General features: G+C 36.0%; 2 protein-coding genes across 3 annotated transcripts; one reads left to right on the top strand and one right to left on the bottom strand.

Moving 5' to 3' along the window:
• The first annotated feature begins 14 nt into the window (after positions 1 to 14).
• Positions 15 to 15,720, top strand: akt3b (v-akt murine thymoma viral oncogene homolog 3b). 2 transcript variants are annotated; one of them, XM_051895626.1, is made up of 15 exons: positions 15 to 307; positions 3,645 to 3,916; positions 4,071 to 4,196; positions 4,788 to 4,899; positions 6,804 to 6,948; positions 7,033 to 7,164; positions 7,242 to 7,307; positions 7,433 to 7,501; positions 8,402 to 8,524; positions 8,621 to 8,749; positions 10,547 to 10,645; positions 10,729 to 10,844; positions 11,017 to 11,104; positions 12,562 to 12,664; positions 12,870 to 15,720. In XM_051895626.1, exons 2-15 carry the CDS (start codon positions 3,871 to 3,873, stop codon positions 12,953 to 12,955), a joined length of 1,440 nt encoding a protein of 479 aa, XP_051751586.1. In that variant the 5' UTR covers positions 15 to 307; positions 3,645 to 3,870; the 3' UTR covers positions 12,956 to 15,720. The 2 variants fall into 2 exon arrangements, with proteins under 2 accessions (XP_051751586.1, XP_051751594.1); XM_051895634.1 differs by having other exon boundaries at positions 15 to 317.
• pus10 (pseudouridine synthase 10) lies at positions 15,439 to 27,966 on the bottom strand. The gene is made up of 18 exons (XM_051895614.1): positions 27,701 to 27,966; positions 26,488 to 26,614; positions 26,177 to 26,377; positions 25,593 to 25,679; positions 25,467 to 25,501; positions 23,827 to 23,938; positions 23,690 to 23,751; positions 23,365 to 23,410; positions 22,585 to 22,649; positions 22,421 to 22,506; positions 21,716 to 21,841; positions 21,476 to 21,532; positions 21,279 to 21,355; positions 20,852 to 20,907; positions 19,195 to 19,312; positions 18,977 to 19,119; positions 18,591 to 18,690; positions 15,439 to 18,458 (listed from the first exon to the last, which is right to left on the bottom strand). The coding sequence occupies exons 2-18, from the start codon at positions 26,611 to 26,613 to the stop codon at positions 18,420 to 18,422; spliced, it is 1,536 nt and encodes a 511-aa protein (XP_051751574.1). The 5' UTR covers position 26,614; positions 27,701 to 27,966; the 3' UTR covers positions 15,439 to 18,419.
• Between the last annotated feature and the right edge of the window lie 5 nt (positions 27,967 to 27,971).

Raw genomic sequence — 27,971 nt, 5'->3', positions numbered from 1 at the left:
CATCCAATGGCGACGCTTATCTCATGAAAATTAAGAAGCAGGCCTTCGCCATAGTAGAATTCGGGCAAATTCGAGTGCAGGAGACGGGGTGCGCCGTCACCGCGCTTTCTGCATTGGGTTACGCCATTCATCCAGGGTCATTCGGTTCACCGGTGTAACGAAGATGATGGCCACTTCACGGGCGCGCGTGCCTCCGTTTTCCTCATGACCGACCAGCGGCGGCAGCATCATCTGCGTGCGGGTTTGGGTTTGTCTCACACCGGGCTGGCGTGGAACCGATCCCACCGTCTGGCGGAGCGTCTGCCAGGTATTGCGTGGTTCGTGTTGTTTATTTTTCCTCCATCACCGAGCAGCATCACGGACAAGGCCGAGCATCCGCGCTGGAGCATCACTGGCCGCCGGGCGGGGATGCTCCTCGGCCTTCCCCGTGATGCTGTTGGACACACGAAGAGCTTATTTATATATCGCGAACTATTTTGATATAAATCGCTCTGATATTTCATTACAATCACATTTAAATAGCATCCTGCGTGTTATTATTGATGCGCGTCCACCATTTTACGCATTTCGGCCAAATAGAAAACAAGAGCGCGCACATTTCACATCCTTCAGCCTAAATGTGTGTTTGTATTGTTATCACACAGCAGTGTTTTTGCACAGACACTCATATATGTTCATAGGCACGTTTGTTCTTGTTCATGGCGAGCTGTCAGTCTGCTGTATTTATTATCATGGCGATGGATTATATAACAGCAGCTCAATATGACACAAAAGCCGCTGCTTCATTGTGTTTATTGTGATTTGTCATGTTAATTGCTGTCACATCCGTGTGTGTGTGTGTGTGTGTGTGTGTGTGTGATGCCCAACCGTGTCCGCCATTGTTTTTGTTGACATTGGTTTGGGTGGCTTCTGTTGTTTAGACATCTCATTTATCTTAACAACATGAATTATTCATTCATTTTATTTAAATACAAGTCAAAACGAGCCTCATCTGTGAAGAATATGTTTTCATTTTCAGATTTTAAAGTCGTTTGATGTTATACTTTTGTGGGACTTGAAATCAAAGAGGTCTTTGTGGTGAAACTGGGAGAAAAAAAAAAGCCTTAGGAAAAAAAAATGTATTGTAATATTTTATTATAATTTCTTTCTTTTTTGAAGAAGAAGAAGAAAACAAAATTTGTGATGTAATCAATGTGCAGGAAGCCATTTTGTTGTCATGTGACAATAAAAACATAAAACAGAGGGCCGCTTTAGACCTTCATGACTGATATCACATTTGACCTTTTTATGAAATAGTACGGTTAGTTTAGGAGAAACAATATGAAAATGTCTTGATATTTTAAATAAAAAATGATTTGTTTGTAAAGAATAATGATCAAACAGTATAGCCTCAAAAATATTTTGGGTGCAAGGAAAGTATTTTAGTGATCAAAACCTCAGAGAACATCAAAACCTTTATAGAAAGATAATCAAAATAAACTGATTCTAAAAATGTCATGCATCATGTCCAAACGCCATGTGTGAATTATTCTTTTCTTGCCATCTTGAATGCATGTGTAATGTTACTGGGGCAGGTGTCACACATGTGATGATGCTGCGCCTGTTTCTTCATGGCATAGTGTGATTTCATGCACTGTTCATTTAATAAAGGGGAGTTAACTTGTGGATTATGGAAAGTGCATGAGTTTACAGCAGCAACTAGATGCAGAGATGTTTAAATATAAAAAGAGTGTGAGGTGCCTGTGTTCCCATATGCTCCAGATTTACTTTGTTATTAGAAACAAGCAAGCAACAAACAAGCGTGAGACATTGTAAGGATTGCTTCTAGTGTTCTGAGATTCTGAGGTTGATTCCAAGGTCCATATGTTGATTATAAGGCTGATTCTGAGAGTTTGACTGTTCTATGTTTGATTCTAAAATAAAAAATTAAGTTCTACGTTTTTCAAATTTGATTTTAGGGGTCTATAGGCACGTAGTGTTTCTTTACAAACATCGCTCATTGGCAACTACTGGCCTGGTATGAATAATACAGCGGTTTTAGTCGTTTTCTTGGATCCGTGTGAACGGATCGGGGATCGTTCTGACAACGTTGACTTCTGTACACGAAAAACGCAAAGAAAAAACTTCAGTTTTTAGTACATTGTTGGCATGCAAACGTATCCTGAGTTGCAAGGCTGATTTAGAAGTGAAGTGAAATGGTTGATTCTGAGACTGATTCATTGTTTAGTTTGATTCTAAGATGATTTTACTCTTTGATTCTTTACTGAAAGTGAGTTCTGTTTATTGTAAAATTCTGATTGTATTGTTGAATTATAGAAGTCTAGTTTGATTCTATGGTTTCTGTTTCAAAAAAATATTTCTAATATTTTATCATTCTGAGATTCAACAGCTGATTCTGATGATTCATTATGAGGTTTAGATGTTGATTAAAATGTCCCATTGTTCATTATGGGTTTCTAAAATTGATTGTACGATTCTTATTTTGATTTGCAGGTTCTTGGGTTGATTCTAAGACAGATTCTGAGGTTATTATGTTCATTTTAAGGTTCTAAGTTCGATTGTAGAAATCCAAGGTTGAGTCTGAGGTTGTAATGGTGATCCTGAGATTTTAAGGTTGATTTTAAAGGTTCTATGTTCGATTCCAAGATGATGCTAAAAAAAATGACAAAGTTTTAAGATTAAAGTGATAGTTCACCCAAAAATGAAAATTCTGTCATCATTTACTCACCCTCAAGTAGTTCCAAACCTGTATGAATTTCTTTGTCCTGCGGAACACAAAGGAAGATATTTGGAAGAATGTTTGTAACCAAGAAGATCTCGCCCCCCATTGACTACCATAGTATATTTTTTTTTACTAATGGTAATTTATACAGGTTTATAACAACTTGAGGGGGAGTAAATGATGACAGAATTTCCATTTTTGGGTGAACTATCACTTTAAGTTCCAAGTTTAATTTTAAGATAAATGTCAGGTTGGTTGGTTGATTCTTGATTTCCAAGATTATACAATTTATTCTAAGGATGTAAGATTCTGTGATTGATTCATAGTTTTTAAGTGGAATCTCAGATGACTTTAATGTTGATTCTATTTGAATTTGAGTTCTATTTATTGTAAAATTCAAATAGTAATTATATGGTTTCTATTTCTTATAGGGTTCTAATATTTATTTTATCATTCAATAAGGTTCATCAGTTGATTCTGAGATGATTTGAGGTTGTGATATTGATTTATTATGGGGTTCTACAGTAAGTTCTTTATGAATTACATTCTGAAGCTCTTATGTTAATTGAGTTCTAAGACTGATTCTGAGGTTCCAGTATTGGTTCTAATGTCGTTGGGTTCATTGTAGATTTATTTGATTGGTTGTAACATTTAAAGGTGCTGGTTTTAAGATTCTGCATTTGTGGTTCTAAGATTAATTCTAAGGTTCTAAAGTGTCTCAGTTCAGAGAAGAGGCACACATCGCATCAGCATCCAGTGTGAGAGAGGAAGAGAAGGCCACGGGAAGGGGCGGGAAATGTTTCCCTGCTCCTAACAATGACTTTATTTCACATGGAAGTGTGTGTGTGTGGGAGAGGGGGAGAAGCGGAAGAGAATGACCCGTGTGTGTGTGTGTTTTCTCTGTTTTGTTGTTTCCTTCCAGGCTGAGTCACCGTTGGAGTGTTTGAAGGGTCGCGAGAGAGAGAGTGAAAGTGAAGGAGGAGGCTGAGACGTTACATCACAACGTGGCAGAGAAAGTGAGAGGAAGAGTGTGAGAGAACAGGAGAGCAGAGCGAGACGGGCGTACGGGAGAGCGAGGGAACAGGACACAACCACAAGCAGGAAGTCGAGCACTGGACTGACCCTTGAACTCTGACCTCGGAGCCAACATGAACGACCAGAACGTGGTGAAAGAGGGATGGGTGCAGAAGAGAGGTGAGAAATAACCGGTGCATTGAAGTCTTGATGGGAGTTGATATATATATCCTTCATTATTGTTGTTATACTGCCGTGTCTGTGAATATGTCATGTTTTCACATACATGTTCATTGTTTTTCTGTGTGCTTGATCATTTTTATTGGTTCTACAGGTGAATACATCAAGAACTGGAGGCCGCGGTACTTCCTGTTAAAGACGGATGGGTCGTTTATTGGATATAAAGAGAAGCCACAAGATGCTGATTTGGCGTATCCGCTCAACAACTTCTCTGTCGCCAGTGAGTCTCTCTCATTATCAGACTTAATTAAATGGTATCAAAAGGTTTTATGGCTTTTAGACCATGCATGTCTTTCAATGTTCAGGTGACACAATCCCCAGACATGAGAATCCACTTGCGAGGGATATATGAAATATATGTACTTTATAATGACCCATTTATACTGTGAAATATTAAAAAAAATTATAAAGATGTGTAAAATATTATCTGGAAAATGTTTACTTTAGTTTTCATTGTGTGTATTCTCTATAAAGAATAAAATAAATTAAATAATGCATGATTAAACAAACAAAAATTATTTATTTTTAGATTATTTTTTAATTAATTAATTAATTAATTAACTTATTTATTTATTTAGCTAGCTATTTATTTAATTTTTTATGTTTATTTTCCCTTAATATTTTTAATTTGTGAAATCAGTGTGTCGTGTTTTTGGCAAACCCCTCTAGATCATTGTACTGTTCTCCAGATCCATGACTCAGATCATTCAAAACAAACTGATTCGATTAGAGCATCACGTGCTGATGTCATCAGCATGAGATGATGACGTCGTTATTCCACATAAACATCTTTCCTCCTCTCACTCGTCAGAGTGTCAGCTGATGAAGACGGAGAGACCGAAGCCCAACACCTTCATCATCAGGTGTCTGCAGTGGACCACTGTGATCGAGCGCACCTTCCATGTGGACTCGCCTGACGAGAGGTACGACACGTCCTGAACAAACACATTTAAAACACTACAGTTCGGAAGTTTAGGGTCTTTCCCCCCGCCCCTTTTTTTAAAGAATTCAATACTTTTATTCAGCAAGGACTCATTAAATTGATCAAAAGTGAGATTAAAAACATTTATAATGTTACAAAATATTTCAATCTCAAATAATGTTCTTTTTAACTTTTCCACCAAAATATTCCACCAAGAAACAACTGTTTTCAACATTAGCCATGTTTCCATCCACCGTTTTTTTTATGCACATTTTGGGATATCGCAAAAAAAAAAAATGGAAATGCCAAGATGTGCATACATTTATCTGATCAGAAGACATGCGCATAATCTGCGATGGAAACACATTTAGCCTACTGAATAAATCCCTCAGTGTGCAACAAAAAACTCATGTGACTTTGCCTCAACAGATGTGATTGGATAACTGGACTAATTAGTGGACCAATCGCATCACAGCATCTCAAATGTTGGTTTGGTGATTCTGAAACGCCTGAGCCAAAGTCTGTCATCAGAATGATTTGGTTTTAATCCTTCCCAGAAGTGTCTCACATGTTTGTGTTCCCAAAACATCAAGTATCTGAACGCACAAGAACATGACAGCGTTTATTGTTTCTTCTGCGCGCTCTGAGACGCAGTTCATTTGATGTAGAATAAAAGAGCCTGATTGCAGCAACTTCCATTTTTAATAGATATCCTGCGCTAATTTCCCAGGAAGTGATGATTTTGTTCTCTTGAACACATGGGATGGAAACGGTTCTTTATTCACAAATGTTTTATGCGGCATTCCAATTTTGTGCACAAGTTAAATTAAATTATTAGTAAACATAGCTATTGATAATAATCAGAAATGTTTCTTAAAATCTACAAATCATCATATTAGAATGATTTCTGAAGGATCACGTGACACTGAAGACTGGAGTAATGATGCTGAAAATTCAGCAATAAATTACATTTTACAATATGTGACCCTGGACCACAAAATCAGTCATAAGTCGCATGGCTATATTTGTAGCAATAGCCAACAATACATTGTATGGGTCAAAATTATAGATTTTCTTTCATGCCAAAAATCATTAGGGTATTAAGTAAAGATCATGTTCCATGAAGATATTTTGTAAATTTCCTACCGTAAATATATCAAAAATTTATTTTTGTGAGTAGATATGCATTGCTAAGGACTTCATTTGGACAACTTTAAAAGTGATTTCCTCAATATTTAGATTTTTTTTTTTTGCACTCTCAGATTCCAGATTTTCAAATAGTTGTATCTCAGCCAAATATAGTCCTATCCTAACAAACCATACATCAATGAAAAGTTTATTTATTCAGATGATGTATAAACTTCAAAAAATGACCCTTATGACCAGTTTTGTGGTCCAGAGTAAAATATATTCAAATAGAAAACAGTTATTTCAAATTGTAATAATATTAAAAATAAATAAATATATTACTTTTTTACTGCAACTTTGATCAAATAAATGCAGCCTTGATGAGCAGAAGAGATTTTTTCAAAAACAATAAAAAAAAATCTTAAAGACCCCAAACTCAACAATAGTGTATGAAGACGTAAAGGTATAGTTCACTCAAAAATAAAAACACTTTCATTATTATGTTAAAATAAGAAAAGAACTACTTGCCAATAAAATTGCATATGAAAAGTAAAATTAATTCAAGATGATTCTCTGAAAACAAGGCTTATCTTGGTTCTCAAGGAAATTGATCTTGTTTTAAGGTTCAGATAGTGGTAAAAAAAAAAAAAAATTGCAATTAGGAACCAACACTTTTCACAGTTAATCTCAGTATGGTCAGATATCAGCTGATTAATCGGCCTGGCCGATATATCGCTTTATCACAACTGATTGCTCATTTGTTTCCTTGGTAACAAGGGATGAGTGGGTCGAGGCCATTCAGATGGTGGCGGACAAGCTGGCCAAACAGGAAGAGGAAGGAATCCTGTGTAGCCCCATCTCTCAGATCGAAAACGTCAATGAGGAGGAGATGGACACGTCAACCAGTCATCACAAACGAAAGGTTAGAGAGATGGTGGCAGGCTGGTGGACCAACCTGGTTTAAAGTGCATGTGGTCATTCTAACAGTCTCTCTCTTCTCGGACAGACAATGAATGACTTTGACTATCTGAAGCTGCTGGGGAAAGGCACGTTTGGGAAGGTGATTCTAGTGCGAGAGAAAGCCAGCGGCACATATTATGCAATGAAGATCCTGAAAAAGGAGGTTATTATTGCCAAGGTACGAGACCTGCTGCTCTGAGAACAGACTGAACTGAGAAACGATGGGAAAATCAACATCTCTCTTTCTTTCTTCAGGATGAAGTGGCTCACACGCTCACGGAGAGCAGAGTTCTGAAGAACACGAGGCATCCGTTTCTAACTGTGAGTGATGCTGTAACATGAGATATATAATCACACTCTCCTCAGATATTTAAATAAGCAGACCTTGTTTAAAAGACATTTAAAATAAACAATGCTAATTATTCGTTGTTTTGTCTTACCTGCAGTCGCTGAAGTACTCATTTCAGACGAAGGACCGTTTATGTTTTGTTATGGAGTATGTGAATGGAGGAGAGGTATATGTTTTCATTTATTTTAAACTTTCTTTTACATTTTTAGAACTTCAAAGTTTAGAGAGAAAGTTCACATAAAGCTCAAAAGTTAAATTTCTTTTAACTTTCTCTCTAGCCTTGGAACTTTATTTTAAACATTTTAATGCTTACAAAATTCCTTTCTGGCTTTCAAACTTTCTTTAAAATTTTCTTACAAACTTTTAGACTTTCTTTTGAACTTTTCTTTCCATACGTCAAACTTCTTTCCGAACCTTCTCAAACTTACAAACCTTTTTTTTTTTTTTTTTTTTCTTCCTCAAATTTTGGATTTTCTTTTTATCTTTATCCAAATTTCAAACTTCCTTTGGAACATTTTCAAACTTACAAACGTTTGTTCTTTCTGTCAAACGTCTGTCCTTTTGAACTTCTGGATCATTCTTTTAAACCTTCTTTTGAACTTTCTCTCTAATCTTTGAACTTCTTCAAAAAAAATTTAAACATTCAAACTATTTACAAAATTTCTTCCAGCTTTCAAATTTTTAAAACTTTTGAACTTTCCAAATTTTGAACTTCTTTCTGAACATTTTTGAAATTATTTTTTTTTAATTGTCTTTCAAAATTTTTGTTTTTCTTTCTACATTTCAAATTGCCTTTCAAATATTTTCAAACTTTTATCTTTCCAACTTTTGATGTTTCTTTCAAACATTTCCTTTCAACCTTCTAAACCTTCTTTTGAACTTTCTCTGCAACTTCTGAACTTTCTTCTAAAGATTTTCAAATGTAAAATCCTTCTTTACAACATTCAGCCTTTTTTCTTTTGAATTGTTATCTTTCTTGCTTTATTTCAAATGTTCATTCTTTATGTATGTTCGTGTGATGCACATTTAGATTTCTGAATATTCTTTTTCTTTATTGTTGTTGCAGTTGTTTTTTCATTTGTCGAGAGAACGCGTGTTTTCCGAGGATAGAACCCGTTTCTACGGCGCTGAGATCGTTTCTGCGCTGGATTACTTGCACTCTGCAAAGATTGTTTACCGTGACCTGAAGGTGAGCAAAACACAGACTAGTTTTTATCCTGTAAACCTTAGCATTATTAGCTGAACGCAAGATGATAAAACCATTTGCTTGTATTTTTTTTTTCAGCTGGAAAACTTGATGTTGGATAAGGACGGTCACATAAAGATCACTGATTTCGGCCTGTGTAAGGAGGGCATCACAGACGCCGCTACCATGAAAACGTTCTGCGGGACTCCGGAGTATCTGGCCCCTGAGGTACGGGACACAAACGTGTCAGGAACGTTGTTTTATCTCTTTAAACTCAGCACAGGAAGCCCTCTGTACCGTGGTAAATTTAATATAGATGACTGTTTAATCTCCGTCTGTCACAGCCGGAACAGGTTAGCAGGAACAGGGTCACACATTAGCTGTGCTTTTTAACGTCCGTACAGAAATAGACAAACAGCAGGCTGTAGACAAGACTGAGCAGCTCATGGGTAAAAATAGAGTGATCAGACAGGAAACGTAACAGTGACCTGCTGGCCGTTTTCATTGCTGTTTAAGCTCCACTTTAATAATGAATTAAGAGTACAGCATTTACCATAAACAATGCTGTTGCATATGGAGGCTGTAACACTTGTGACTCATGTTAATGCCGATGTCATGATCAAAACTGTGTGATGTAATCATATGTCAGGCTGTTTTTCCATCATTTGAGTCATTTATCTGGGTTGGATGACCTCAGAAATGGACATAAACATTGATGCCGCAGTAATGATTGACTATTGATAGTAGTATTAGGGGAGGGAGAGGGGGGCATTATTGATTGGGTTTTGAAAGATAGTGTAATTGTTTCTGGATCAGCCATCAGAGAGTAATATAACTTGATTATTGATCAGATATCAGAGGATAATATGACTGGTCATGGATCAGATATTAAGATAATGTCCAATATTGGTTTTTGATCAGTTATTGGAGGATAATGTGATTATTCATAAGGAATCGGAAGATATTAATGCGTTTCTGATCGGTTATTGGAAGCTAATATAATTATTAATGAAGAATTGGAAGAAATTGTGTTTTTAATCCGTTATTGAGGCTAATATAATTATTAATAAGGAATTGGAAGATATTAATGTGCTTTTGATTGGTTATTGGAGGATAATATAATAATTGTTAGATATTAATGTTTTTTTGATCGGTATTAAGGCTAATGTAATTATTAATGAAGATTAATGTGTTTTTGATCAGTTATTGAGGCTAATATAATTATTAATGAAGAATTGGAAGATATTAATGTGTTTTTGATTAGTTATTGGAGGATAATATAATTATTAATGTGTTTTTGATTGTTATTGAGGCTAATATAATTATTAATGAAGATATTAATGTGTTTTTGATCAGTTATTGAGACTAATATAATTATTAATGAATAACTGGAAGATATTAATGTGATTATTGATCAGTTATTGATGCTAAAATAATTATGAAGATCTGAAAGATATTAATGTGTTTTTGATTGTTATTGGAGGCTAATATAATAATTATTAATGAAGATATGAATGCGATTATTGGTCAGTTATTGATGCTAATATAATCATTTATGAAGGTTATTGGAGGATAATATAATAATTTATGAAGAATTGTTAGATATTATGTTTTTGATCGTTATTGAGGCTAATATAATTATTAATGAAGATTAATTTGTTTTTGATCAGTTATTGAGGCTAATATAATTATTAATGAAGAATTGGAAGATATTAATGTGATTATTGCTGAGGTATTCGATAATAATGTGATGTGGTTGTTAATCAGGTATGTTATTGAGTATGGATCATGTGTGGGAGGATAAATTATAATGATTAGTTATCAGATCACTTTTATTGTTAATATGAGCATGCAGGGGAGTGATAATCTGAAGATATGAAAGTATCTGGTAATATTAAAGTGTTTTTTTTTTTCATTATTGATCAGTCATTTGAACATAATGAGACTGTTTCAGGATGAGGTGTTCGAGCATAATGTGTTGTTGTTTTGTAGGATTGATCAGTGTAATGTGATTGTATTGATCAGGTATTGGAGGACAATGATTACGGGAGAGCCGTGGACTGGTGGGGTCTGGGAGTTGTTATGTATGAGATGATGTGTGGACGCCTTCCATTTTATAATCAGGTACAGTATGACTCACTGTAACCTTAACAACATACAACAACACATCATTTCTCTTGTATATGCTGACGTGCATCTCTCTTCAGGACCATGAGAAGCTGTTTGAACTGATTCTGATGGAGGAGATAAAGTTTCCCAGAACCCTCTCTGCAGACGCCAAGTCTTTACTGTCTGGATTACTCATCAAAGACCCTAATAAGAGGTCAGTGTGGGATCCAAAGCCTTTCTGGGTGTGTTTGTAATGTTTCTACTAACAGTTATTGGCATTAAGGAGTTGAAATCATCATCATTTCAATATGACAGCACCAGACTTAATCTGTTTGTGTATCATGTGAGACCTGAATGAATATTAATGTGCGGTTTATTCTCTGAAGGCTCGGAGGAGGTCCGGATGATGCTAAGGAAATCATGAGACACAGTTTCTTCACAGCGCTGGACTGGCAGGACGTCTATGACAAAAAGGTACAAGTGCACTTGCAATGGAAATCTATGGGGCGAGACATAATGGAGGGTTTAAAAGCAGAAACGTGACTTGTTCACTGCCATTTAAAAGGGTTTTTTTTTAAAAGAAATTAATACTTTTATTAATCAAGGATGCATTAAATTGATCAAAAGTGACAGTAAAAGACATGTATAGTGTTACAAATTATTTCTATATCAAATAAATGCTGTTCTTTTGAACTTTCTATACATGAGTGCTGAGTAGTCCCTCTAAACCGGAGTGTTACTGCCCGCTGGCGCCACCTATCTACGAAAAGAATAATAATCATATTTTTCAAAGCTACTGCCTTGATCAACACAAAATAGGTGTCATTTGAAAGCTTAGAGGCTGAACGTAACAATGAATGCAGCCAATCTGAATAACTCCTAAGTAGTGCTGAGTTATTTGGCTGATAATTAAAAAAGGTTTTCATAATTTATGCATTTTTTTTGTACTATGTTCTGCAATGTGTCAAAAACCTCATACAGCTCAGATAGTCATGTGTCATATGTCATTTGAAAGGTCTAGTTTTGGGCTTTGACTAAACATGAGCGAGTTTTTGTACGTGAACCCTCGCAAGATCCATATGTAAATGATATACGGATGCGGCATTTATGTCACGTTTTCACTCGTAACATCAAGAAACATCCTCCGATTGTGGGAAATAGCACATCATTATTTAAAGCAGATTCTCATGATTAAAATCAACATAATCCAATGCGTCAATCACGAGATACGACACAACCCCACAGGCACACATAGATATGTAAAATCAAATGTAGCTTTAATGTGGCGTTTCGATTATAACTTCATGAAACATGTATAGATTGTAGAAAATGTCACATCATTACTTACAGTGGATGCTCCCGATTGTAAACGAGTCCAAAACCAGCATAATCCGTTATGTCGATCACAAGATATTCCTCATGGAGTAACGATTTTAAAAATACCCATTAGGGGGCATCAAAGGGCTAAATAAAAAGGTTACCTTGGTTCCAAATGTTGTAACTTTTGATTACTTTATGCTATCTCCACAAAATTTGATCCAGATGCAGCTCACATGCAGGGGAACTTCACCAAAAAAATTGTCCTCCTACCTTATTTCTTTCCTGAGTTATATTGCATGTCAAATAAAAAAGATATGTCAAATTATAATAAAGAATTATATATTTGTCTTTTATCAGCAGTTTCTCAGCATGAGAATGTCCAAATGTAATGAATTTTTTTTTTCTAAAAATGTAAAAAGTTTTCTATAAAATGATACTACATTTTGATTCTCTTTGCTATAGTTTTGGAGTCTTTACTTTTGTGTATGTCACTCAGAAAAAACAACTCTAAAAATGCCTTCAGGGCTTAAAGGGTTAAAGATTCATTAATTCATACATGATTATGTATAATAAGCTGCTTTTTTTTTTTCTCCGTCACATCTCTTGTCCAGCTGGTACCACCGTTCATGCCCCAGGTATCATCTGAAACTGACACCAGGTATTTTGACGAGGAGTTCACGGCGCAGACCATCACCATCACCCCTCCAGAGAAATGTGAGTGCGCCGTTTTCCCTCCCTTTCTCTCTTTTCCTGTAGACTGGCTCCTCGTGGCACAGGAAGAGGAAGCTACATTCGGTACACAATGAAAGAGCCGTGCTTTTCCATCAAGCACCAAGCGTATCGCTGTGAAAATCTGCATAGCACTTATCGCTTTCATTCGGCCGTCAGTGTGTAACGTTTCTCTCTTCCTCTCCTGCAGATGACGAGGACGGGATGGACTCGGCCGATAGCGAACGGAGACCACATTTCCCACAATTCTCATATTCGGCCAGTGGGCGGGAGTGATGTCATCAAATGCCGCCATTTAAGGAGCCCTGCGTAGCCATGCTAGAAAGAGCCCCCCTCTCTCTCCCCCTCCGTTTAATTACCGATAGTCATAGCGAGTCGTTTTTGTTGCTTTCTGTTCATTTTTTTTTTAATTTTATGTGGGACTTTAAAGGGGTTTTGCACAGTTGGGTGAGACTTGAGCTAGTCGACCCACATTTAAAAAGTCTTGTACACTTTCAGCTTGTTGTTTACAGATCATGGACAGTGTTTTTTGGGAAAATATGATCAGTATTGTTGAAGACCTGGAGCATTTTTTTTTTTTTTTTTTTTGCACTTGTTTGAAAGAGCCGTTGTGGGGAACAAACCAAAAATGTTGCCTTATGTGTGTGGATCTCATCAGACAGACAGACAGACATGTAGTTGGGGTTATTAGATGCAGCAGTAGATCTGTTCCTGTGAGGCTCACAAATTTAATTTTGTTTCTGATTTTTAACACACACACACACACACACACACACACACACACACACACACACACACACACACATCCTCTGTCTGAGGCGTTGAAGAGTTTTGTTTCTCACTTTTGGTAAAAATGAATTCTAAGAAAGTGGGTAAAAGTGTGTCAGAGGACACTAGTGTTAATATTTGCATATTTTCTTTATAGTTTTTATCCACATGCTCTGATATGAAGGTTTCAGTTCAAACACTACCATATAACAAACTGCCGTTACTGTAAAGGTCTCTCAGGCAATTCAGAGCACAAGTGTGAATCTCATGAAACCGTCAAGAACATGTCTGTGTCATATTTCACTGCAAAATCATGAAGACAAAAAATTATATTTTGCATGAAGACAAATATTTTAAGCATCACTAGCATGTTTTTGCAATGCGACGTTATTTTCATGACAGTTTCCTCCCATGTTCTCATTACCGTAATACAGAAAAATTATAGTATAATATTATTATTTTAATGTAATAATAAAATACATAATATTATATTAAATATTATTTAAATAGAATTTAAAAAAGTATTTTGGTAACACTTTACAGTACGGTTTAATTTGTTAACATTAAGTTTTCATGAAATAACAATTAACAATAAAACTACAGCATTTATTAGTCTTAATGTTAATTTCACCATTTACTAATACATTTTTAAAATTTAAAGTTGTATTTGTTAACATTAATGCACTGTGAACTAACATGAACAAACAATTGCATTTTTATTAACTAACATTGACAAAGATTATTAAATGTTGTAAAAATAAATTGTTCACTGTTAGTTCATGTTAACTAATGTTAACAAATGAACCTTATTGTAAAGTGTTACCTGTATTTTTATGTTTTTTGTTAATTATTGTACTGACTTTGCTGATTCAAATAAACATAAGAAAATATTTTTTATAGTAAAGCAGTAAAAAGTTAGATAATTACCCTAATAAAAATCAACAAAAAAAAAAACGACTGCAAAATAAAACATTTGGATGCATTACGGTAATGATGTTTTTTTGCATTATGGTAATGAGAATTTGCGGGTGCATAATTGTCAGAAAAATAACGTCACAATGCAAAAAATCATAATGGTCCAAAAAAAATAGACTCTCTTTGTAAAACCTGTCATATAATTTATTTTATTTAGATTTTTGGGCTGAAATATGACCTGCACATGTTTTTCGTGAGATTCACCTATAAATCTACCCACCGACGGGGTGAAATCTGCCCAGATGTGATTTTTATGACTTTGTCCTTCTCTGCTCACCTCTGAAATGGACAGTTTTAAACGTTCTACGCTCTCCAGACCCGAGAAGCGTCAAGGACAAACATGTAAAGACTCATTTTGGGTGGTGTTTCACCACTACTGTACAGAGCAACAGGTGTGTCTCTCTCACCAGCACAGAGAGAGACCAATCAACCACTGACCCTCACTTCTCACCACACAGAGAGAAAACCTAATGTTGGACTATTCCAGAAGATGTAAATACAAACCTTTCGCTCTCTTTTTACCGTTGTTGTTACATTATGATTATTTTTTTGCATCGAGAACTGTCTTCATAGCTGTGGAAATCTTATGGACGTGTGATGTCTGCGTTTGGAATCAATACCAAGTCAGAACACAGACTCATTATATGTGCAACTGAGCCATGCAATACCAGTGTGAATGACCCTTGACCCCGGAGCTGCCCCTCCTCTGTGTGATGTACATATGCAATGCCTTCTGTTTGTGACAACAGGCGCGTGACGGTTATTGTGTGTGGCAATATATGAATTGAAAAATATTTCCTGAAATGACACAAAATCATTGGAGGAACGACGAGTTGCTTTGGTTTCAATCCCATCCTGTTTGTACCCAATCCAGTGAACGTTTTGGAAACTGCCGTTGTTCATTGCGGTTCTTCATAGCGAATGATATGAGTGTGTGTGATTGTTCGTTTAAGTTTCAGTTGTTATTTTCACGACAGGAAATCCTCGTTGGGTTTTCTAATGTTCCGATGACTGAGTTTGTTTTTGTTTTCTTGTTTTTTTTTTTTTCGTTTTTTTTTTCAGCGTATTTTTGTACTATAGATGTAATTTTAGTTGTATTTATTTTCGTATGTTGGGATGAAGGACGCTGTCAGCCGCGTTTATTAAGTGCTCTCTCTCCCTCATTATTTTTTATACCTTTCCTTTAGTCGTTTGCCTGTTTTGTTTCATACCAAAACTCTAGGGCAAGTGCCATGTAGTGGACTTGCATTGCCATTTGGTAGTATTTATTTTAAGTTATATTAAAATGTTCAAATTTCCCAGTTGGTCCATGTGGTATTATTTTTCTAGATTTAAGTTACATGATGTTTTAATGCTGCATCTCTATACTTTTTTTTCCTATATAAGGAATTAGGCCCAATATATTTTTTTAAAGGGGTGGTTGATTATGATTTCACTTTTTTAACTTTAGTTAGTGTGTAATGTTACTGTTTGAGCATAAACAACATCTGCAAAGCTACGACACTCAAAGTTCAATGCAAAGGGAGATATTTCCTTTTAAAGAATTCTGTTTAAGGACTACAACACACAGCTGGTAGGGACTACAACGAGCTTCTTCCTGGGTTTGTGACATCACAAACACTAAAATTTACATAAACCCTGCCCCCGAGAACACAAACAAAGGGGGTGAGTTGTTGTGGTAGAGTGTTGTTGCCATGCTGTCATTTTACGCCAGACTGCTTCACAAACGAGAGTCAATTCAACGCTGGATTTTCACAAAAGATTAACATGACGGCACATGCTAGTCGATGAGTTGAATCAACTCCACAGCAACTACATAAATTCAAAAACATCCAGTTTCATTCTTAAAATTGTAACTTCTTCCTGAGTCTCTCCATCAGTGTCCGACTCCGGTTTGAACAATGTAATGCTGAACACTGTTACTGACAATCCTCATTTTGGCTGCGTGAGATTCTCCTGCTTTGTTGTTGTTGAGCAAACGAAGCATTAGCTGTTAAAGCTCCACCCTCTTCTGGAAAGCAGCTCATTTGAATGTAAAGGGACACACACAAGAACAGCGTGTTTTTGCTCGCACCCAAATAGGGGCAAATTTGACAAGCTATAGGTATTTTGAGCTATAACTTCACAGACACATTCTGGGGACACCAGAAACTTATATTAATTCTTGTAAAGGGGGCATTATAGGTCCCCTTTAAAGATAATAGTTAACAGTTTTTAAGAGAAGCTTAAATAATTATAAATTTAAAATATTTTTACATTTTATATGAGTATATGCTCTTATACAAAATTTTACTTTGCAGTCTGCAATAAAAGTGCAAGCAAAACTTTAAATCTAGGGTAGGAAATTTCAGAGAGGCTAACAATAGCAAGCTAGCTAGCTTTGAAAGCATGAGATCCCACCCTCCCTTCAGAGCATCACCAAAGCCACGCCTCCCTCAAAACACGAGCGTCACGAGACGAGAGACGCCGTTAAATTACCTCATGTCTTAAAGCGCACACAATAATAATGAGCGTAAACAACTTTCAGAGCACTTACCTGTACCACTCGACTGCTGCAGATTAATTTCGGTGTTGATAGTGTTGCCATAGAAACGCATAAATCCGAGTTGGGGGACATGAACAGCTCCGGTTAGAACGTCACGGGTTGCCATCTTAATTATGGTTATGACATGGCGTGAACGCAACATAAACTCGTTTTGGTTCAGGAGGAACTGTAAAAGTCGGCTGCTGTTCGTTTTTGCGCTCGGAGTCTGTCTACAACTCGTTGAACGCGCTGATGGCAGGTAGGACATCTTATTATTGTATTTAGACCAAATTCAACATTTTTTGGACCTGAGACTTCCACAGAGGTTATATGTACATTTTTAATATTTAGAACACTTCTGTTATTGATTGCTATCAGGATGTAAAGAAAGTTTCAACCAGTTTAACAAAAACTTTGCCTACCCTACCTTTAATTCTTTTAAAAAATTCATTTTATAAAGCAATAATGTGTTTGGCCTTATTTCTGAAGCTGCAAGGGACTACAAATATACTCTTATGTGTTAAACGTAAATGAAACCTAAACATGTGTTTGTTTATATTTTGCTACAACTGTAATCCTAATATTTGTGACCCTGGACCACAAAACCAGTCATAAGGGTCCATGTTTAAATTGAGATTTATACATTAGCTGAAAGCTGAATAAGCTTTTCATTTGATGTATGGTTTGTTAGAATAGGACAATATTTGGCAGAGATACAACTATTTGAAAATCTGGAATCTGAGGGTGCAAAAAAAATAAAATAAATAAATAAATAAATAAATAAATATTGAGAAAATCACCTTAAAAGTTGTCCAAATGAAATCATTAGCAATGCATATCCACGCACAAAAAATTTTTGATATATTTACAGTAGGAAATTTACAAAATAACTTCATGAAACATGATCTTTACTTAATATCCTAATGATTTTTGGCATAAAAGAAAAATCGATCATTTTGACCCATACAATGTATTGTTGGCTATTCACAGACAGAGCTTAGCCTAAACCAGGATTAGGCCTTAGTTCAATTAGGGTATTTAAGTAGTTTTTATGAATGTACCCTAGAAAAAAACATCACTGGTGTGCATCTTGAGACAAAACAATGACACTGACATATTTTAAGATATGTCAGTCCAAGTTACTTTCAGTTAAAACAGCTCAAACATGCATTTTAATCTAGGACTAGCGTAAGCCTTGTCTGTGAAACCAGGGGATAGTACATTTAAACTCGAAAAACAAAAAACTCTTTTTCTGTGAAAATTGCAAAACAAAAACAAATGTAGACTGTTAAACGAGGAACATGACAATAACAAACAAAAACAAAATTAGGCTGTTTTATTAAGGAAAAAGCATATAGTGCAATGCATTAGGGCTTGCTTTAATTTAACCAAATGACTATCAAACTAACAAAGAACTGTATGACAGAAATATATAGTCCTGACATACAAAAACTGTTCTCAAAATCCCAAAGGTCAATCCGGAATAGCAGGAGGCCAGTCGATGTCTACGGACTAAAACACACAGACAGGAAGGAGGAATATTAGAGATTTTGGAGATAACGTGCAGTGCTACTAAACATTTCCATCAATCATCCAAACCACATCAGCTGTGACTCGTGATACTGCATATTAAATAAAACGCACCTCGACGTCCAGCTCCAGAATATCAGCATCAGTCTTCATGAGGTCACAGAGGTTGGGTTTAGTGCGGCCGAAGTCTCCGTGCACAAACTCTTTAATGTAACTGCAGTGACGTCCGTGAAGGGAAATCAGTACCAATGGCAAAACATTTAAAAGAAGATCCAGGCATATTATCTTTTGCTCTTTCTTAACACTGACTTTGATGTACACTATCATTCAAAAGTTTGGAATCATGAGGATGTTTTAATTTTTTTGTGAGCAGAAGAGACTTAAAATATCTTAATGATTCCAAACATTGAAGCGGTACTGTAGATACATGTTTTTTGTTGTAATTGTCATTAGCTTGCACATGAGAACTACAGATGTGAACGTGAATTGTGTAAGGATACGTCCCGGCCTGTGTGCACAGCTTCAAGGTGAAGTGGTGTGTGTCCAGGTAAACGGCACTCATGGAGTGGATGAGTCTCTGTCGGACCGCCAGCGGCCGGCGATGCAGGACTCTCAGCGGAGTCTTCTGAGCAATCTTTAGATCCTAAACACACAGACAATCATCAGGATGTCTCTTCTCATGTGTCCTGCTCAAACAGATCAGAAAGCTCAGAAAGACCTTAATGTTTCCTAGGAATTCCAGATCAGTGTCGTCGATGGCTTTCTGAGTCCAGATGAGGGCGCTGTAGGTTTTAGTCTTCTCCTCTTCACCCTCTTTCATGCGGCTTGTTGCTTCCCTGAAGAAATAAACACAAAATTACTAGGGCTGGGTTGAAAAGATCGAATTCTTGATTCTCATTTTGATTAACTGATATTCCCAGCAAACACAGCACTTTCCCCTAATGTTAATTTTTGGTTCCCGTTTAGTTATTTTTTGGGAACCAAAATATTAACGTTAGAGGAATGTTCTTTTTAGGGAATATTTTTTTTAACCATAAAATAACGTTCCCAGAATGTTGCATGGTGGCTATGTCTAAATAACCTAAAAATAACTTATTGAGAACGTTCCCTAATGGTTATTTTTAGGTTATTTTTTTCAACCATAAAATGTTCCCAGAACAGTGCAGGGTGGTTATTTTTTTAAATAACCTAAAAATAACTTAAGGAGAACTTTCCCAAATGATTATTTTTAGGTTATTTTTATAACCACATGAACTGTCTTTCCAACTAAAAGGTCACAGATGATTTTGTGTAATGATAGAGCCCTGAAATTAATTTAATACAGCATTTAATAAAATATAGAAATTAGATAAATCAAAACGCGTTTTGAATGATAATATTAAGCCAGGGTTTAAGCATAGTGATGATAACAGAAACGCTGGTTTGTTTCTATCTTCATTTACTGCGTGCCTCTGATCTGCACGCGCTTCCAGCACGCGCCACAACTGTCTTCAATGAGACGCGCGCTCGCGGAATTTAAAAATTAACGGTCATTTCGTTTTACTGGCTGACTGACTCATTCGTTTATCGACATCTTTATTGAATGATTAATTAAAATTAATATAGTTATGAGAATAAATATGATTTCGAAGGGATTTGACTCGCTTAACTGAAGAGAACATGTTAATCGAAAAGTTTTTGTTTATGGACCAAAAGAAGAATGTCTTCTTAACATTAGAATAACGTTATACAAACCAAAAACTAAGGTTATAATAACGTTAAGAAAACTTTCCTTGCTAACCAAAAACAAACCTTAACAAAATGTCTGGGAACCAAAAACTAATGTTCTGGGAACGTTATAGCATTATGGGAACGTTAGATTAACCTTAGAATAGCATTCTACAAACCAAAAACTAAGGTTATAATAACGTTAAGAAAACTTTACTGGATAACCAAAAACAAACTTTAAATTAATGTTCTAGGAACGTTATATTAACTTTATGGGAACATAAGATTAACCCTAGAATAACTTTCTACAAACCAAAAACGAACGTTCTGGGAATGTTAAGAAAACTTTCCTGGCTAACCAAAAACAAACCATTATAAAAAATTTCTGGGAACCAAAAAATTTTTTTTTATTTTATATATCAATCATAAATTTTTATTATAGTATGTATCAACTGACAAGGTTTCCTGTGTCATTTACAGTATTAGTTCGGAGCAATTTTTTTCCTTGAGAAAAATAGGCATGTACCGTACCTGATATATATCCAAATTAATTGATATAAACTTGTGAAATGTATGTCAATGCCCAGCAGTATAAATTACACTTTTTTCATAGATCTTTGACTCTCAATGGATATTTGTGCTTATATACAACACACACACACACGCACCTGGTAACAATCTGTAGGTATCGTACTCTAATTTTGTCAGATGATTGGTTGATCGTCTGCAGGACAGGAGAGAACAAGAGTCAAAATTCACATTAGTAGGTTTAATGAAAATCTGTGCAACCTTATTCCCAGTAATGACATAAAGCTTGCAGTTTTGAAAATGATCTTGACATTTTTGTGAGCAATATCCATTTGACTGACAATGAATGATCTCAGTTTGGGACCATTTATACTTTCAGCCTCCCACAAAATATTAGGAATTGACACACCGTGAGGGTAGAACTGTAAAATACAGCTTCAAAAGACTTTAATGTAATGCAAGTATAAACACAACTGAAATGCATGAGTAATCATGACTGCTACTAATATATTACTAATAACACTAGATATTCACACACATTACTGAAGAGCAGTAAAACGCTTGTACCTCCTGTAGTTGTTTGATCTCGGTTCTGTTGAATTTGGCTCTATGGGGGTTCAGAAGCTCCAGAGCGAACGGTCGACCTGAGAAACCACAGAAACAAGACATATATGACCGCTTTGACACAAACTTCAATTCTGTAGCACATAAGGAAAAATTAGTGTGTAAATGTAGAGTGTGTGAAAGCAGTAAGTGTGTTTTACCATTTCCCAGAGTCCTCACATCCACGTCTTCTCGTCCTGAAGATGAGAAGTTAAAACCTACATGAAAGAGACACAAAAAAAGACTCAACGGTAAAACTTGCCGGTCTGAAATCAATCTGAACACCTGTGCTGTTCGCAGTGCCAATTTGGTAGCAACATATACGTCGCCTACAATTTGGGATCTGTCTCGAGATGGCTGAATATCCAGGTTGCGAGGTGACTGGACACAGAGAGGCTTACCGTCAGCTCTGAACGAGGACAGGAGAGGAGCGGCGATCAGCTCCTCCACGGATCCGTCCATCCGCCTCTCTCCATCGATCACCCACGGCGTCTGCGGAAGCTCCCGAGAAAACTTATTATACCGACCTGCAGAGACAAGGTTTTTTTTTTAAAGAAAATAATACTTTTATTCAGCAAGGATGTATTAAATTGATTAAAAGTGACAATAAAAACATTTACAATGTTTTAATTCAAATTTTTATGTCAAACAAATGCTGTTCTTTTTAACTTTCTATTCATCAAAGAATCCTGAAAAAATATATATCAATAATAATATTACGCAGCAGAACTGTTTTCAACATTGATAATAATAATAAATGTTTCTAAATGTTTCATCATATTAGAATGATTTCTGAAGGATCATGTGACACTGAAGACTGGAGTAATGATGCTGAAAATTCAGCTTTCACAGGAATACATTTTACAATATATTCAAATAGAAAACAATTATTTTTAAATTATAATAATATATCACAATATTACTGTTTTTACTGTATTTTTAATCAAATAAATGAAGCCTTGGTGAGCAGAGGAGACTTCAAAAACATTAAAAAAACCTGTACCAACTCCATATATATAAATACAAATCACACTGAAATTATGGGTTGAGTTGACAGTTCCACTAACAACATAGAAATCTAATGTTTAGTAACTATTTGGATGTACCTGCTATAAAGACAGATGTGTGGAGACATGTGGTGTCCAGCGCTGTACATCTAGTGTTTGGTTTCTTTGGTGGACATGGATAATGCCTGCACACGACACAACAAACATTTAAAAAGAAGGACCAAAAACTGTCTCATGTGAGCATGAAAACTGAAAACACTCACCTGCTAAACTTCTCATCAGAGATCTTCTCCAGAGCTTTAACCACCGCCATCCTGGTGAAGATGGACTGAGGGACAGAGACCAAGATGGATACAACTACAGTACTTTCATATTTAAAATAGGCACTTTTGATTTTAAAGAGGACCTATTATGCTTTTTTTTTTTTACATTCAACTTCCCTCAGTGTGTAATGTTGCTGTTTAAGCATGAAAAAGGTCTGCAAAGTTACAAAGCACAAAGTCCCTCCAAAGGGAGTTATTCTCTATATCAGTAACACTGTTTCTGAACTCCCTGAAATGTCTCCATTGTAGTCTTGAATTTTCCTCTGGAAATGAACATGTCACAATATTCCTCATTTAAATAATTCATACACAGAATAAAGGGGCGGGGCCTGGTTGAGTTAGTTAGTAGTGTGTTGAAACTCGCAGTAAGGTAAGGGGTGGGACAATTCCCAAACACACTCAAAGCAGTTGACCAATCACAACACACTGGTCGAGCCGACCAATCAGAGCACATTGTGCTTTTCTGAAGGAGGGGCTTCATAGAGACAGGAACTAAACAGAGTGTTACTGACGGACTGGGAAAAGAGGTGCTGCAACAATGTCAAATATGTGAAAAATAATGTTTTTTGAACATTCAAGCATGAAACCCTATTCTAGTAGAGCCCAAAACCAAATCAAGAATTTGATAATGGGCATAATAGGTCCTCTTTAAAAGATAGTGGAGAGAGACAGGAACATGGAGGACTGGAATCACAAAATAGGAAAACTGGGAAAGCTTACCGCTTTGTTTTTGGTGGGTTTGAAACAGTCTGGACAGGTGTTCGCTCTGCCCAAAGAAAGACACATCTGTGTTAATCAGGAAGTGACATCATTTGGACCCATTCTACATGATGGCAAATTTACATTTATGCATTAAGCAAAGTCTTACAAAATTTGCTTTGTATAAAAGTGTAAATGTAAAATGTTAATGTAAATACTCTAATTACAAATTCAAAATTGTTACACAAGTTGCAGTGTCGTCTGCATTAGTCAAGCTCAACCATTCAAACCTGCCATTAAAGTTAGAGCAAGAAAAAAAAACACTTTTCATCATTGACCCACTTACAAGAAATGACAGTCCTCCTCTGTTTCTGGGTGTACAAACCCGACACTCACTTCACACGGGCTCTGCAGATCACAGAACCAAGAGATAAGATAACAGCCAATTATTCACAAACTCAATCAGGAAGGAGGAGGACTCACATTGGCCAGAACAGCAGCTCCCAGTTCCTGGCCGATCTTTCCCTGTACGGCCCACTTGAATGCGTCCTTCACCTGGATGACATCATCTTTACCTAAACACATGCTCTTCTCCCTGGAAACACAACATCTCTGAACATACAGTCACTTTAAACCAGGCGTTCTCAACTCTGATCCTCTAGAGCCACTTTCCTGCAGAGTTAGGGCCGGTCCCAATACACACACTTGCGGTCTTGGTCACTTGAGAGTGTGTGTATGTGTGCAAGACTGTCTCAGGTCAAAAAAAATGTCAAAGTACACTTAAAGGGTTAGTTCACCCAAAAATGAAAATAATGTCATTTATATCTCACCCTCATGTCGTTCTACACCCGTAAGACCTTCGTTTCTCTTCAGAACACAAATTAAAATATTTTGATTAAATCCGATGGCTCAGTGAGGCCTGCATAGCCAGCAATGACACTTCCTCTCTCAAGATCCATTAATGTACTAAAAACATATTTTTATCAGTTCATGTGAGAACAGTGGTTCAATATTAATATTATAAAGCGACGAAAATATTTTTTGTGCGCAAAAAAAAAAAAAAAAGACTTTTTAACAATATCTAGTGATGGCCCATCTCAAAACACTGCTTCAGAGCGTTATGAATCTTTGAATCAGTGATTCGGATCACGTATCAAACTGCTGAAATCATGTGACTCCGATCCACTGATTTGATTCATAAAGCTCCGAAGCTTCAAGAAGCAGTGTTTTGAAATCGGCCATCACTAGATATTGTTAAAAAGTCCTTATTTTGTTTTTTTGCCGCACAAAAAAATATTCTCATCACTTTATAATATTAAGGTAGAACCACTGTAGTCACATGAACTGATTTAAATATGTTTCTAGTACCTTTATGGATCTTGAGAGAGGAAGTACCATTGCTGTCAATGCAGGCCTCACTGAGATATCGGATTTCATCAAAAATATCTCAATTTGTGTTCTGAAGATGAACGAAGGTCTTACGGGTGTAGAACGACATGAGGGTGCGTAATTAATGACAGAATTTTTATTTTTGGGTGAACTAACCCTTTAACGCAGTACACTTAATGTACACTAAATCCACACTCTCTAATAGAGCTTCAGAGCGGGATTCGGCTGTAAATAGTGAGCAATATGCATTGACACAAATTACTTTATTTGAGTGGTTCATTGAGATATCATGACTCTGTTGTTAGAAAAGAACTGCGTAGTGATATCATTGCGTGATGACGTAAGGAACCGATGAATCATTGATTTAAAGATGAGTCTTTTGAACCGGTTTACTGAAACGAACTGTCAGAAAGAATTGGTTCGCAGAAATGAATCGGACTTCACATCACTAGTTGTAAAACTGTAAAGTGTTGCACATTTTATTGTTGCAGAGGTTAAAAACGTTTGCAAATGAAGCAGCACATTCACGCACTAGTTAAGTGTGTCTCATTGGGTAAAAAAAAAGTCTTAAAAAACGCTTGCGGTCCTCAAACCCACTTAAATACTTTGGCCAAACTCTGTAAATACATCACGTAAGTAAAACGCAGCCCAGGACAGTGGACCTCAAGGGCCAGAATTGAGAAAATGGATGCTGTTGCTTGCTGGGAATGATGGGAAATGTGTTGCCTACATACCTGACTTCCTTTTTGACATGCAACCAGCAGGAATGCTGTAGAGAAATGCACAGAGAAACACATTTTGTCCATATTTCTATCATAAAAATAGATGGTAAACCAATCATCTGTGGCGGCAGGACTCACCTCTCTGACGGACAGCTGAGCGGGAAGAGAAACGGTCAGCACTAGACTGTCAAACTCATACTGCTGCTTCTTCACAGCATCTGACACCTGCAGATTAAAAGAAATCCATAACGTCCACATGGCAGCAGAATATAGATTAAAAAAGTACCATAAAGAATACAATAAGATCTCATTAGTTAATGCATTAACTAACATTAGCTAACAATAAGCAATATATATTTTTACAGCATTTATTAACCTTTGTTAAAGTTAGTTTTTGCCTTTTTTTGTCAAAATATTTTGTCGGATAAATACTTTAAATTAGTTTGGTGTTTTGTATTTCCCACATATTTTAAATATTTAAAAAATATAAAATATTTTCATGGTTTAATCGAACTTGTAGGGTCATTAAACACAAATATCCTCTCCGGACATCACTTTTGGCACCTACTGTGTACGTTAATATCAGCCAACTGTATATAATGGATCCTATTTTTATTTGTGTATTTATTTTATTTTGTTGTTGTTGTATTGTGCAGTGGAAACTTGTTCTGTGGGATGGTATTCTTTATATGCATTATCAAAATTATAATAAAAAGACATACCTGTTTGGCGAAAGTCGAATCACAGAAGTCCTGCAGGACTCCCAAACAGACGGGACAAATGTCTGAGTCCGTCTCCGTCTCCGCTGGTGTAACACAATCCTCTTCCACTCTCATGCGTTTATTCGGCGGCTCGTCTGTTTTGACCTCACCAGAGGGGCTGTTTTCCTCACTGATGAAGGTGAGAAGCTCCTTGTGTATGTCCTACAAACAGGAATGCTCATTAATGCCAGACATACTGTACACATACACAATGACGCACCTACATCAGGCGAAGCCAGCTGATTTTCAGGAAGCGGCTGAATATGAGAAACCTGGTATGATCGTCTGTAAGCAGAGGAGCTTCCCACACAGCAGAAGCGCAGGACGCATCTCACACAGCAGCCGGCGCACAACAGCTTCCTGACCACGGGCCGGTCCTTCTCTTTGAGGGACAGCATGCTGAGGAGAACAACGGCAAAACAGAGCGTTACATGATGTACAACATGTCCTAAATACATGTCACAGTGTTTAATGATGTGATGACAAATGATTTATTTATGGAGTAGTTCATATAGTTCATGCTAAACTGAAAACACAACCTCAATTATTTTTAATAATAACTAAAATCTAAAAATAAAGACTTTTTAAGGTAGCACTTTACAGTAAGGTCCTATTAGTTAACTTAACATTGGTTAATGCGCTAACTAACAATGAGCAATACATGTGGTAGAGTATTTATTAATCTTTGTTAATACAACAGTTCATGTTAGCTCAGGTTCATTAAATAATATTAACTTTTTTTGATAGTTTTTCATTGTTGGTTTATTTTAAACTAGTTAACTAATGTTAACAAATACACAGTTACATATTTATTATTAAAATGATTCTGTTTTTATTGCAAACAACTTTAATGAGAATCATAGTTTTAAAAATTAGCTCTTTGATAAGTGCATAATTTGACATTAAATGTAGCAAACAAGTCACAACATTTGATATACATCATGAAAAAGGAAAAACTGTTAATCTTAAAATTATTATTATTATTTTTTTTAAGGACAGATTTTTGTTTTTGTTTTGTTTTGTTGTTATTTATATTGCAACACACCCAAAATGCAATCTAAAAATTTAGGAAAAATATGCATAAATAAATATAAATAAGACGTTGGCCTAGCAGTTGTTGTTTTTTTAGAGAGACGAAGTCTATCTAAAACTTTACTCAACTACATGTCGTTAATGTACTTTTTGTTTTTAATTATTTTTTAATAAAGACAAAATGCTACCTTGTATTTCCATAAATGTACATTTACGATGCTTTATTTGATAATACGTAAAGGGGAAGTTAAAAGCACAGGGATGGGGACAGATAAAAACATTAAAAACATCATGATATAAGGACAAAATATTTTGAATTATTATCGAAATGCCTATATTGACGTATTGTAAGAGCTTGCATCAGTTACACTACACAGTATGTATATAACAAACACAAACAGCACATGTTTTATAGAATGACCGCTATCTAAACATGTTCACCATCCTACTTACCTTCACTGGATCACTTCAACTCTTCATTCAAACCTCAGAGAAACACAGTGAACCGGCTGCTTGCACGCGCGTACTGACAGACACATGTGTTTATGAACACAGCAGCTCGCGGTCTCACTGTACAACAAGCTTTATATTGAACTCATTTTATCCTAAAGCATAGAAACTGCGCGAATCATATATTATAAATTATAAAACACAACATACTCTGACATTTGTATAAGGGGGCGTTGTAGACCTACTACCGCATATCTACTTACTGCAACTGCAT

The sequence above is a fragment of the Ctenopharyngodon idella genome, chromosome 1 (assembly GCF_019924925.1).
Source record: "Ctenopharyngodon idella isolate HZGC_01 chromosome 1, HZGC01, whole genome shotgun sequence".
Classification (NCBI taxonomy): domain Eukaryota; kingdom Metazoa; phylum Chordata; class Actinopteri; order Cypriniformes; family Xenocyprididae; genus Ctenopharyngodon; species Ctenopharyngodon idella.
The sequence above is the reverse complement of the archived record's forward strand: the minus strand, read 5'-3'. Positions and strand labels throughout refer to the sequence as shown.

Excerpts from the sequence above, each read along its gene's own strand:
- pus10 (XM_051895614.1), bottom strand. The coding sequence starts at position 26,613 with ATGCTGTCCCTCAAAGAGAAGGACCGGCCCGTGGTCAGGAAGCTGTTG. Across the intron at positions 23,752-23,826 it reads GAGCTGCTGTTCTGGCCAAT|AGCCCGTGTGAAGTGAGTGT; the intron begins GTGAGTCCTCCT and ends TGTGATCTGCAG. Across the intron at positions 20,908-21,278 it reads AGATCAAACAACTACAGGAG|ACGATCAACCAATCATCTGA; the intron begins GTACAAGCGTTT and ends CCTGTCCTGCAG.
- akt3b (XM_051895626.1), top strand. The coding sequence starts at position 3,871 with ATGAACGACCAGAACGTGGTGAAAGAGGGATGGGTGCAGAAGAGAG. Across the intron at positions 4,197-4,787 it reads CAACAACTTCTCTGTCGCCA|AGTGTCAGCTGATGAAGACG; the intron begins GTGAGTCTCTCT and ends CTCACTCGTCAG. Across the intron at positions 11,105-12,561 it reads AGGACGTCTATGACAAAAAG|CTGGTACCACCGTTCATGCC; the intron begins GTACAAGTGCAC and ends TCTCTTGTCCAG.